This window comes from Sceloporus occidentalis, unplaced genomic scaffold (genome assembly GCF_023333645.1).
Source record: "Sceloporus occidentalis isolate IW3139 unplaced genomic scaffold, rSceOcc1.0.p SCAF_9, whole genome shotgun sequence".
Lineage (NCBI taxonomy): Eukaryota > Metazoa > Chordata > Lepidosauria > Squamata > Phrynosomatidae > Sceloporus > Sceloporus occidentalis.
The window spans coordinates 46,993,317-47,006,053 of NW_028316989.1; the positions used below are offsets into that span (position 1 = coordinate 46,993,317).

At 43.3% G+C, this 12,737-nt stretch overlaps 1 protein-coding gene across 4 annotated transcripts in view; it reads right to left on the reverse strand.

Annotated features, from left to right (window-relative positions):
• The window catches only part of LOC149307453 (ATP-dependent chromatin remodeler CHD2-like), a 49,518-nt gene that overhangs the window by 20,245 nt on the left and 16,536 nt on the right, over positions 1-12,737 (reverse strand). For all 4 annotated transcript variants that reach the window (XM_089539200.1, XM_089539202.1, XM_089539201.1 and 1 more), the window contains 12 exons: positions 9,585-9,646; positions 9,266-9,391; positions 8,201-8,350; positions 7,503-7,636; positions 6,062-6,287; positions 5,765-5,865; positions 4,922-4,966; positions 4,321-4,502; positions 3,743-3,867; positions 2,483-2,699; positions 691-780; positions 179-369 (listed from right to left, as the gene is read on the reverse strand). In XM_089539200.1, the coding sequence (XP_089395326.1) occupies positions 179-369; positions 691-780; positions 2,483-2,699; positions 3,743-3,867; positions 4,321-4,502; positions 4,922-4,966; positions 5,765-5,865; positions 6,062-6,287; positions 7,503-7,636; positions 8,201-8,350; positions 9,266-9,391; positions 9,585-9,646 (1,649 nt within the window). The remainder of the gene's footprint in view (positions 1-178; positions 370-690; positions 781-2,482; positions 2,700-3,742; positions 3,868-4,320; positions 4,503-4,921; positions 4,967-5,764; positions 5,866-6,061; positions 6,288-7,502; positions 7,637-8,200; positions 8,351-9,265; positions 9,392-9,584; positions 9,647-12,737) is intronic.

The following is a 12,737-nucleotide window of genomic DNA, read 5'->3' on the forward strand; positions in this document are numbered from 1 at the left end:
ACTTATGGGTTTCTGTATGCAAATCATATGCTTTAGCTCAAAGGCATGGCTCTTTTTTTTGCACAACTCATCTCCTTCCAAACTCTCACACTGCTTATAATCTTCCTCTATCTACCCACCAGCTTTGCCCTTGTTTTAGGGCCATTTGCTATTCCCTGTGCAGAGTAAGGAGGCTTACTTCTCAGGCATGATAAAATGCAGCAGGGACCAGAGCTCTTTGAGGGAATTCTGAAGAGGCGTCCCTGTGATGAGCAGCCGGTGGTTGGACTTGAAGTCGATCAATGTCTTGTACAGCAAGGAATCGTCGTTCTTCAAGCGGTGGGCTTCATCCACGCCAAGGAAGGCCCAGTTAATGCTCCCTAGAACAGTCTAGAGAAGGAGAAATCAAACATATTGCTCAAGTAACCGTTACATTTTCTCATATTACTTTCTACCCGGTCCTTTTTAAATTGGAAATGTCAGATCTGAACTGATGGGTTTCTGTATGCAAACCATATGCTTTAGCTCAAAGGTATGGCTCTTTTCTTTTGCAGAGAGCTGAAGCACTATCTCTAATCCCATTACTAGAGAGTCCCTGAAAATCTTCACACAACCACCCAGGTTTCAGCATCACATTCTAGATTCTCATCATCAATGGCCTGTGAAGTTGTGCACCTTCCCCACTCCTGCTCCTTTGCCCACAATATATACCTTGTCCTTCAGAAGAATCTCATACGTCGTGATGAGGACATTGAATTTCAGGCGTTTGGTCTGAGCATGGACCCACTCATACTCACGGATCTAAGAAAGAAACACACCATTCACAAATTAGCTTGGTCTACAATCAGCCTTCCTTTATCTGCCTTAGACTGCAACTACTATGATCCCCAGACAGCATGGTCAATTTTGTATTCTTTTGCACAATCAAAATGCACAATATGTAACTGAGCCTCTTTTCTATCTTTTTCTCTCCTAAAAATGGGGTTGGGTTGGGGAAGAGAGAGAGATAAAGTCATTAGTTCTCCAGAGTGGCTACATCTTATTTTGGCCAGCGAGGAGAACGGAGAACTGGGGCCAAGAGGAATATCAGAAGCTACCTTCAAAGCTTGGAAAAGTTAAGTTGTTTAGAGTGGACATAGTAAAGCCAACTTGGCAGGAAACCTCTGGGAGTCCAAAGCTGTTGGAGGTTCAACTAAGAGTCACCTGGATGCAAAGCATGTACTTGGCCTCTCTATAATGGTTCGTCTCCTAAACCAGAGATGGGCAACTGTGGCCTTCCAGATGTTGTTAGACTGGGATTCCCAGCAGTCTTAGTCAACATAACCAATGGTGAGGAACAACATCTGGAGAGCTAGTCCTGCCATAAAGGTTACATGAAATCTCCCCAGGGTCCCATAGCATCCCTATCTCACACTCTTCCGCTCCCAATCATGAGAAAAGGACATTTGTGCAAACCCAGGGGAAAAAACAGGTTTAATGGTGTAGCAAGATTCAAAATTCCAGTCTGCATTCCCAAATGCCAGATGCATTGACAACTAGTACAATAAATAATAGTAAATAATTATCCAACCACTTATTTTAGTCTATGTTTTTATCATTTTTTGGGCAACACATATTACATATTCTCAATGGCCTCACCCCCAAATTAAATCCACCACCTTCCTCTATTATCTTACAAAAGGGCTCTCTTAAGACTTTCCTTTTTCAGTCTACCTTTGCTTAAAATGAACTTTTGTTTTATAGGCTGAGATGTCCACCAGTTGAGTCTCACTTATTCGGAATTCCAAAATCCAAAATGCTCCAAAATCCAAAACATTTTTCATGGATGGCTAATATAGGGACACCTTTGCTTTCTGATATTTTAGTGTACACACCTAGATATGCTGTGTTATAGAAAGAGGTAGTAGGTACCTCCTTTTGCAACAAGCCCCAAAAGTAGATACACTGGTATAATCAGAAGTCACACTGTCATGTTAAATCAATGGGATTCTAGCCATAAAGTTCCATAGACTTTGTGAGATGCAGTTCAACATACTCACAGCCCAATCCTGAATAGAATTCCTGAACAGAAATCATGTTAGAAAAGCTACAGTTGCAAAATACAGTTGGCCCTCCATTTTTGCAGGGGATCCATTCCACCACCACCCCAAAAAAAACAGAGGTTTGCACTTATTCAAGCCCCATAGGCTTGAATGGAGTGCGCCCCAGTGCAAGCAGAAAGGGTGCATGCGTCGAACACGCACGCCATTGCAAATAGAGATCACCCCTTCACGTATATTCACGGACACAGATGTGAGATCTGCGCATTAGGAGGGGCGACTGTATAATCCCCCAAGTTCCCCAGTTTTATGGGTGGAAGAGATTTCTTTTCAGCTGTAGTGCCACAAAACAACACTTCCAAGCTCTGGTTACACTCCTAACAGCAAAGTCATAAAACCCACCCAAAGAGGCGGCCATTTTGCATGGTTCCGTTACCCAGCTTCCTCGGCTCTAGCTTACGCACAGCGTTCCTGCTCATCTGATCTCCTATGTACACGACCACGTTTATCTCGGGGCCCCAGATCTCAAACTCCCTCTGCCACGAGGTCAGCGTCGACAAGGGGACCACGATCAGGAAGGGGCCGAAGAGCTGATGCTGATGGAAGAGGTAAGAGAGGAAAGAGATCGTCTGGATGGTCTTCCCCAAGCCCATCTCATCGGCAAGGATGACGCTGTTGTTCCTGAAAAGACAGCGCCCCACAGAAGGAAAGGAAAAATCAATAATGCCTTTATTAACCACAGCCTAAGACTCAACCTGTTTTGTACAGGTTGAGTCTTCCCTTATCCAAAATGCTTGGGACCAGGAGTGTTTGAGATTTCAGAGTTTTTCGGATTTTGGAATATCTCCATCTACGTCATGAGACGTCTTGGAGATGGGACCCAAGTTGAAACGAGAAATTTATTTATGTTTAATATATACCTTATACTCATAGCCTGAAAGAAATTTTATACACAATATCTTTGATCATTTTGGGATACCTGACCATTGACAACCACAGACAGGCGGGTCCTATCTACAATTTCTCAAGTTATTCCATCAAGTTTACCCAGGTTCCCTTTCTGTCCTCTCCAGTGTTAAAGAACGAATAAAGAATTGCAACATCGAAAGGACTTAGTTTGATGGCTATACAGTCAGCCCTACTTATCCACAGATATTTTTATTCATGAATTCAAGAAACCATGGCTTGAAAATATTTTTTTTAAAACAAGTATACATTCCAAACAGCAAATCTTGATTTTCCATTTTAGATAAGGGACACACCATTTCACTATGCCATTACATTTAATGGGACTCAAGCATCCACGGATTTTGTTATCCACAGAGAGTCCTGGAACCAAACCCCACTGTTCACTTTTGGTGCTTTGCACATGTCCAGGTTATGCCATAACATCTCTTGTGGGTGCAATGGACTAAGACATATAGGAGGCATGGGGCCATTTCACACATTTCCATCCTCTCCCAATACAGCATTTTAGGTCAAGGAGAGCCTTTATATATATAGCAGGAAGCTTGCCAGAAGTTACTTGTAAAATGATCCTGGCAGGACAAAAACAATGACCAGGGAATGTGGGGGCATTTGGAGACTAATATATCCCCCCTAGCTTCCCACAGTTGCCCAGTCTTTCTTCTGTGATGTTAGGACCAGATGTGTCTTGGATTTTTACAGATTTTGGAATGTTTGCATATACAAATATTGGACACAGGCGCCTTCCTTTGACTCACTTGCACCATGAGTGCGCCAGCCAGTTCAGGCCTTCCAGCTGATAGTCTCGGAGTTCCAGGTTCTCCCCACCGATATAAGAAGGTTGTTTCTTCAAAGCCACAAACCGAGGCCTCTGTTTCAGCACCTGGGATCATAAGAAGATGGTGACAATGATAATGATAATTATTATTATTCTTACTCGCCTCTCCCCAGGGATCGTGGCGAGGAACAACAACAACTAAGCAATGCACGACATCAATTAAAACACATTAATTAAAACACGACAAGGATGGCATCATCCTTATTATCCTTCCAACGCCAGGTAAAAGCGTTCCTGTGCAGGCAGGCCTATTAAGCGGAGAAGGACTGGGCTTTTAATGCTGGGCTACCCAAATTTTAAACGGTCCATATTTTAATATATTATATTTTAATTTATAATTGTTTTAATCTTTAAAATTGTTTAATTGTTTTTTTAAAATTGTATATTTACATATTTTGATATTTTGTATTGGTTTTTTTATATTGTGTTGTTTTATACTCGAGTCTTTATATTGGGCGAAAGGCAGGAGAAAGGCATTTCAAGACAGAGTTGGCGAACCTTGCAGTCCCGCGTGGGCATGGTTTTGGAGTTGTTCCGACTGTTGAAGCTGTCGATGCAATGCTGGAATTTCTTGCTAATCAGGGCTTCATCTTCCCAGCTACAGTCTGCGTAGGAGAGCCCCATCCACTTGCAAAGGTATTCGGGCTCATTGGAGGAAGAGGAGGATTTGCGGTTGTGAACTACAAATGGGGAAGGAAAGACAAAAATACATTCCCAGAGTCACATAACTGTACAGCTGGAAAGGACCCCCAAGGACCATCTAATACAACCTGCTGCTGGTGTAGGAAACCCATAGCTAACGTATCCCTGACCAATGGCAAGGCGCATGACAGAGGCACGATGATGCTCAAGGAACAGTCTGCCACAGTGTGGCTAAGGGGTCAAGCCTTGAAGGCAGAACACTGCAGAGTCCAACTCTTCTTCTTTCATTTTCTTCCACTTTCCTCTGCCATCCCCAAATGGCTCACATAGAGTTCCCAGTCACTTAGGGAGACTGAGCAAAAGCTTCCCGGCTTCTTAGAATCATACCAATCATACTTTTTCTTACATCATATTATTGCAGCAAAGCCAATCCAAGTGTTTAAGAAGGGGGCCTTACCTAGAAATTCAGAGCCAGGTGTTGCCGATTTGCTCGTCTTCACAGCTAGGCATCAAGGACAAGGAGAGCATCCATATATAAATAAGATAAGAGAGATTTAGTGTCTCGGGTGGAGAAAACATCAAATGCATTCTGTGACTTTCAATGTGGGTCTGAAGAAGCAATAGCCATGACAACTTCTATTTTGTTGTGGCACTTTGTTTTGTCTTTTAAAGATAGCAGTTGGCGTTCAGTTGTTCGTCCCAGCTAGAGCAAACCTAACTTATGGAAACGTTGACTTCTATTTAGTCAATGGTTCTCCTCTAGCTGGGAGTGAGAACAAGATATAGGCCAACATTGCGACACCTAATTGAGGTAAGAGGTGCCAAATCTACCAATTCCTGTAGCGATACAAGATGTTCAGCCTCCCCATCTCCCCATTAGGACTCCCAAAATAATGTTTTAAAAAACATCAATTGATCAGATGTGTTGGTCTTTAATGTAATAGAGCCATAACTTTATTAATTGTTGGGGGTTTTTTTTGGAGGGGGGAATTCAGTGGTCTTGTTTAAAAATACATATACAGTAGGTCCTTGGTATCTGCTGGGTTTTGATTCCAAGGACTCTCCATGGATAGCAAAATCTGTGGATACATCTTTGGTTATGTCTATCAGATAGGTCTATGCTTTCCCAAACAACAAATCCCAGGATTTTGTAGGATGGAGTCATGGCAGTTAAAGTGGTGTCAAACTGCTTTATTTGTGTGGTGTAGATATACCCCTCGTTTCTCATATGCCACAACCAGACAGGCAAGGGTTTAAACTGGTCATGTCTTCTTAGGCAAAAGCAGGTTGCTGTACTCACCGATCACTCTTTCCACTATCTGGTATTGCTTGTTCAGCTCAGCAGCCAGCTCTTGTTGGCAGTTAAAGTACTCTACGTCTTCTGGGGACACCTTTGACAGCCTATGCACGAAAAGAGACAGGTAAAAGCCCTTTATGGACATAATGCCAAGAGGTGCTAGGGAAGGGATGGCAAATGCCAGGGGCTGAGGGGCTTCTCTGGGCCTTGGAGGCCCTTCAAGAACCACATTTCCTGGCTGCATTCCAATGTTATGCAAAACTCTCCTATGAGGCAAGGAAGATGTGTAGGCAATTGTACCATTGCTTGATTTCGTCCTCTTTCTTTTTGAAGTTCTCCAGCTTCTTCAGGCCTTTCACCTTCTGCTGCTGGAGGGAGTCCTCACTCTCCCAGGTGCTGTGGATATATGACCAGCCTTTCCATTTGATCAGATACTGGGCCTCCCCTTCCTCCTTCTCAGGGTCAAAGTCGGCACAAGGGTCGCCATTGGCTTCTGTCGCGTAGACGGTGGTGGAAGCCCCAGTGACTGCAAAGAGAGAACATGCGCAAGTTGAGCGTTCCTTATCTGGAATTTCAAAATACTCCACAATCCAAAATTGTCCACATGTGTAGCTGAGATAATGACACCTTTGCTTTATGATGGGTTTATGATAGCATTTCGGATAAGGGAGACTCAACTTGTATTAAACTTAAGCAGTCTTCCAGCCACTTTTCCTCCTGGATACTCCATCCATCTAGCCTCCACATACACACACATTTTGACACAGCTCCCTACAACAATAACAAAAACTGCAGTATTAACATATGGGGAAAGTCAGTATCACAATGGTAGCTATTGATGTAGGTAGCTTTGATATGCAAAACTGTTAATCTCTAGAGCAGAGGTGAGCAACTGTGTAGGAACCAGGGGCCAATTCTCCCACTTCCCAATTCCCCCCGACACACAGAGGCTGCACCCCACAGAGCAAGCCCAAATATCTCCATCTTTTTCTGCACCCCCTCTGAAAATAGCAATAAGATGTCCCTTCCCATCACCATTTTGGGAGAGACTGAAGAGGAAAATTGAAGTATCTAGGGGTAGTACAGGTTTCTAGGGTGCTGCTCAGGGAATATTTTTGCATATTTTCACACACTTGCAGGACTCTCTGCATGGTTTGGGGTCAAAAATTGCCCAAACACATGGGCTTTTTAAAATGGGGAAACTGTTGGGACACAACAGCAGGGTCCAGGTAGCTCATAAGCCCCATGTTGCCCACCTTTATAATAAGGGTTTGTGTAGGTTTCAAGGTCTCTCCCTGGATTACAACTAAATACAACAAAATCCACAAAGGAGCCGTGCCTTTATTGGCCAGCGAAAATGCACAAAACATATCATGCAAGCTTTCGAAACGCCACTGTCTTCTTCATCAGGAAAAAAGTTATTTAAAAAGTCATACAGGAGGAAGAAAAAGTGATGGGTGTTAGAGTCACAGGCACAGTTGTCTCTGCTGTAGTTCAGTTGGTTTGGAGGGAATCTCAGTGCAAGCTGAGGCCATTCCCCTTCTCAGTCACGTAAAATTGTAAAATTTAAACTCCATTAGCAGCAGTCAAGTAACTCCTCTTTGGATCCAGGGTGGTGCCTTCCCTTGCGAAGCCATTGTCCCTTTCTTACAACTGGTTTTGACAAATGCCACAAAGGCAAGATGGAGCAACACTCTGATCAAGTGAGAAGGCAGCCCCAGATATCGACATGAGCACTCACCCCCTTTTTTGCCAATCCTCATGTCCAACACTTTCTCAATCGTTTCGCTGTTATCCTGCTGCTCTTCGGCTCCTTCTCCAGTCATCTCTATCAGGTCATCGGAGTCCGTCTCAAAGTCGTCGTCCTCTTTGTAACTATTCGAAGGGCCAAGGAGCAGAAAGGACAGGTAAGGCTCTTTCTTAATCTCAGGAAATTCATACAAAAGAACATTCCTTAAATATAGCCGAAATATGAAATACGACTCCTCAAGGAGCATCTACACTGCAGAAGTAATGCAAGCTGACCCGCTTTAACAGCCGTAGCTCAATGCTATGTAATAATGGGATTAGTTTGCAGAGATATTTAGCCTTCTCTGTCAGAGAGTTCTGTTGCTACAACAAACTACAAACCCCAAGATTCTGCAGCACAGAGCCATGGCAGTTAAAATGGTGTCAAACTGCATAATAATAAATAATACCAACTTCCTTCACTCAGTCTCAAAGGTGCAACAAGATCACTTCACATACTGATCCAGACTAACACGGTTGTCTCATTGAATTAAAACAACTGCAGTTACACTATAGAAAGACATCTGTAATATAACTTAGTTGTGGCTTTGTAACTGCAAAAAGGGATGAGCTGCACATAAATAGTTATTTGCAACCAGAGACTTCCCAGCGCTGTTCCTCCCTAACATGAGGGACTCCAGCCACGTTTACCTGACATTTTTGGCCGCTCGCCTGCGGGTCTGCCTTTTGGGCGCTTCGTCATCGTCATCATCATCATCCTCCTCGGAGGACTCTGTTTTCCTCCGCCTCTTCCCGCGCTGGGGCTTAAGGACCTTCTTTGCAATGGTTCTGCCCACTGCTCTAAAATAAGCATCAGACAGAAAGAGATAATCCATGGGGTGCAAGCAGTGAGGCTGCACTTGTGGGAAGAAACTTGCAGAGCTGGATAGAAAAGAATGTGGCAAATTCATTTTCTTTGGACTACACAGAACCACTTAATTATCGGCCATGCTGGCTGAAGGATTTAACAAGGTGTGCTCCATAGAGACAGTGTGGTCTAGTGGTTTGAGTGTTGGACTACAACTCTGGAGACCAGGGTTCGATTCCCAGCTTGGCCATGCTCCCAGACTCAGGGGAAGGCAATGGCAAACCACCTCTGAAAAACAAATCTTGCCAAGAAAACCCCAAGATAGGATCCCCTTAGGTTTGCCACAAATTGCAAATGACTTGAAGGCACAAAACAACAACAGAGTCCAAGAAACTACTTTCTCCAAGCTCTTTCATTTACCAGAGGTAGAAGAGGGAGGTTATACTCCAAACAAACTGTGTGTTGAAGCCATTTATGAAGTTGGGCTGCATCCAACCTTTAACCACACTACGCTTTTGGGGAAGAGATAATCTCATAGGATTAAAAAGAGATAAGAGATAGCCTAGTGCTTCTCAAGCTATCTGGTGTGAGGGACTGGCCATTATTATTTTTCTCAATGTGCCAGGAACAGGTGCTATATTTTTGCCCAAGGAGCAGGAGTCAATGGTTCAAGGACCAGCATCACTCCAACAAGAACCACTTGGAATAGCAATGAGTTACAGTATCTGATGCTCCTCTTGGGCTCCTGAACAGCATATGGGAATTTAGCCAGCAAAACATCTACCAAAGTTTACAGTGCTGAGTATCTCTGAGTCCAGATGCAATTCAAAAGACCAGGAGCAAGGCCCCAAGAAGGCCCAGGAGAGTTGGCGAGTTTTTGGCAGAGAGCAGCTCCAGTTCCATCTCACCTTCTTAGGACAGGTCTCCTGGCTCTGACCTTCTTCTGCTCAGGTTCACTCTCTGCACTAGTCCCTTGATCCTGGCCATCTTCATCTTCAGCATCATCACCGGAGCCGTCCCTCTTCCATTTATCTCTAGAGATGTAAACAGAAAAGCCAGATCGAATGCATCTCCTCCTCCTCTTCCTTCTTATTAATAATTATTATTACAAGTTGAGTCTCCCTCAATAACTTTATTGGGCCAACCAAGAGGTGCAATTAAAAAAACCCTTTCATTAATAACCCGAATCTTCTTTGGAAACAAAGAGGCATAATCCTGAAAGCTTACATTTTTTTCATTTGCTTCTGGCCTCTTCTTTTGGGACTCTCGCCCTCAGATTCACTATTTCCCTGAAATGAAAAGAGAGAAGAAGAGAAAGTGGCAAATCATCCCATTCAATGCCCTTGGACACACAGTTGGGTGCAATTTCATTTCACACTTAACACCAGAAAAGCAACACTATGCCATACAGACACAAAATAATAAGACAACGCTTGTCATCCCATCTTTAGGCAGAAGATTATTCCATGGTTGGCACCACCATTACTCTCCACTCAGAAGGATTTTTTAATAGATCCACAATTAGCAACAACTGATCCAGGGGTAGAAGTGTTGGCCGTTTAGCAAAGTACAATAATATCCAAAATCCACAAAACAGTGATACCTTTATTGGACCAACCAAATGCAAAAAAAGGTTATACATGTTGCAAGCTTCCAAAGCGTCAATGGCTTCTTCATTAGGCAAAGTTAGCAAAACTGAGTAATAGCCAAGATCCTTTCATTCCGCTGGCTTCCAAGTTTTCACCAACAGGTAGAAGCAGGAGGAATTCGTAATAGTAGCAAGAGTAGCAGAGTAGTAGTAACAATTATTACTATCGCTATAGTTATTTGTATTTGTATCCCATCCCCCCCCCCCCCCAAAACCTGGACACAAGGCACCTTGAGAGCAATAGGGTACAATGGCCTGAGTGTCGAACAAAGGTCCCAAGGGACCAGGGTTCAAATCCCCACACAAACATGGAAACCCAGTGGGTGACCTAGGGCAAGGGATATACCATTAAGCTAAAGGCAAATGTCCTCTGACTAAATCTCACCAAGAAACCATTCTGACCAAGTCATCATAAGTGAACTGGCAAAACCACCTCTGACTATTCCTTGCCTAAGGAAACCTATGAAATTTATAGGTACACCACAAGTTGATAGGCGACTTGAAGGTATGCATGCGTGCATACACATATACACAAACACACAAACAAACAATCTAGGTTGTCAAACAGTGGCAACATTTTTCAGCAGGCCATAGAGCGTTAGGTAGAAAAAATGAAGGGTGAAATCTCCCTATTCAACCCCCAAAGCAGTTTAGTTCGTCGGAGACCACCATGCCCCCGTTCCGGGGAAATTTTCAGACTTGTTTGGAGCAATGAACTGGGTTGCAAGAGTGATAAGAAAGGAAGAAGATAAATTGGACACAGGAGTGAACACAAGGGCAGAAATTCAGATTTAGGGCAGAGAGGTCGAATGAAAAAGGCCTTGCTGAATTCAAAGGTTTAAGGAAACCTCTCTCTCTTTCAGGCAGAACTTCAAAAAGTAGTATTTTTGGACTGCAATGCCAAAATCTGACAGAAAAGCCAACGTTTCCAAACTCAGCTTTCCAATTCCTTCACTGCCTCATTATGCAATGAGGAACAGTCAAAATCTATGGCATGCAGGGCTGACAAACAGAAGTAGAACAAGTTTGTGTCTTACCCAAACATGCAAGTATTAATTTCATTTAACTTAGCCACGCGTTTCTCTGTCCAATGATCGGATTGTCCACATTCACAAATTACACGATGCACTCAATTCTATCTGTATCAAGGACCCAAAACTAATGAAGTTTTCAAAAGCATCTTGTTTTCCTACAGAAGGAAAGGCTTTCCAACTCTCAAACATGGCACATTCCTTACAATAAAGCATATCTACTATCCCTATAAGGGACAAGCTTTCAGGCCCTCAAATAAAGGACATCCTTTATAATAAGGGACACCTGACAACCACCTCCATACAGACTTTTGTTTTCCCCATGTGTTTGCTTTTTGAAGTATGGCTTTTCAACCAAATCCTGCCATACCCCATATCCTCCAACTGTTCTGATTTGACAGAGTCAGTCCCATTTAATCCTTTGCCATCCCACTTTTTCAGCTGCTCTTAAAATGTCCCGGTTTCTCTCTCTTCCTCCCACCTTTCCCCTTTGTCCTCAGCTTACCTCAATTTCTGCAAACTCCAGTTTTGGACTCAATGAACTTATCAGGAAGGAAAATAAGAGGAGGCAGGAGAGTCCTGCTCTTTGGGCACCTGTGGTTCCATGACATTTGGTTTTGTTTTCATTTTGTACATTCAGCCCTTTGTATCCACAGATTCAACCATCCACAGCTTCAATTTTTTTAAGTACTGAAAGCAAACCTTGCTGTTTGCCATTTCATATAAAGGACACCATTTTAATATGCCACGGATTTTGGTATCCATTGGGCATACCATTCTGGAACCAAACTCCAAGGCATACCAAGGGCCCACTGTAATACAACTCCAAGAATTCACCAGGCTATATAGCCAGTGATTTTCCCAGGCTCTCACTCATATCTATTTTGACCCAAGAAGATACTGTTTTTTGTATAAGCCTAAGCTTTTGTAGACTTGGCCTACTTCCATTTTCCAGCATCTGAGCAAGTAAACCAAGTCTACGAAAGCTTAGGCTGCAATCTCTTTTGCTCAGTTCATCTCAAAGGTGCTACAAAATCCCTTCGCATACTGATATTCCAGACTAACACCGCTAGGTCTCCGAACTCCTTTCCAGACTTTGCTTCCTTTTCAGAAGCGAAACAAGTATTCCTTTTTGGTTTTTACAATATTGTGTGGTATGGCCAAGTTTTAAGTATTTTTTTTTTTAAAAAAAGGAAACACAAAATTGCATCTGCGGTAGGTAATATAACCGATTTGAAAGAGGTTATTAAGGGGAAACCGGCCCAACCTTTCGCAAAACCACATAATATTGTAAAACAAAAAAGGATAGGACTTACCTGAGTCCCTAGAGCGGAGATCTGGTTTGGGTGTGACAGTGCATGCTGGGCCATCATTAGAGAAAGAGGTATGCCAGGGAATCTGGTATATGCAGTACTTGCAAAAAAGGAAAACAAAAGCCGGCGTCACTGGTGCGCTCGTACCTGTGCGATGTGACCCTTTGGGCCACTCTTCGGTGAGTGTGACACCTGTGGACTGCAAACCCTTTACAGGGGAAGGCAATGGCAAACCTCCGCTGAATAATCCTTGCCAAGAATTCCCCATGAGAGGTTCGCCTTAGGGTTGCTGTAAGCCAAAAATGACTTGGAGGCACACAACAACAGCAGCAAAGGGTACATTCAGGGAAGTAACTGAGTCCAGTAAGGGCCCATTCACACTACACAA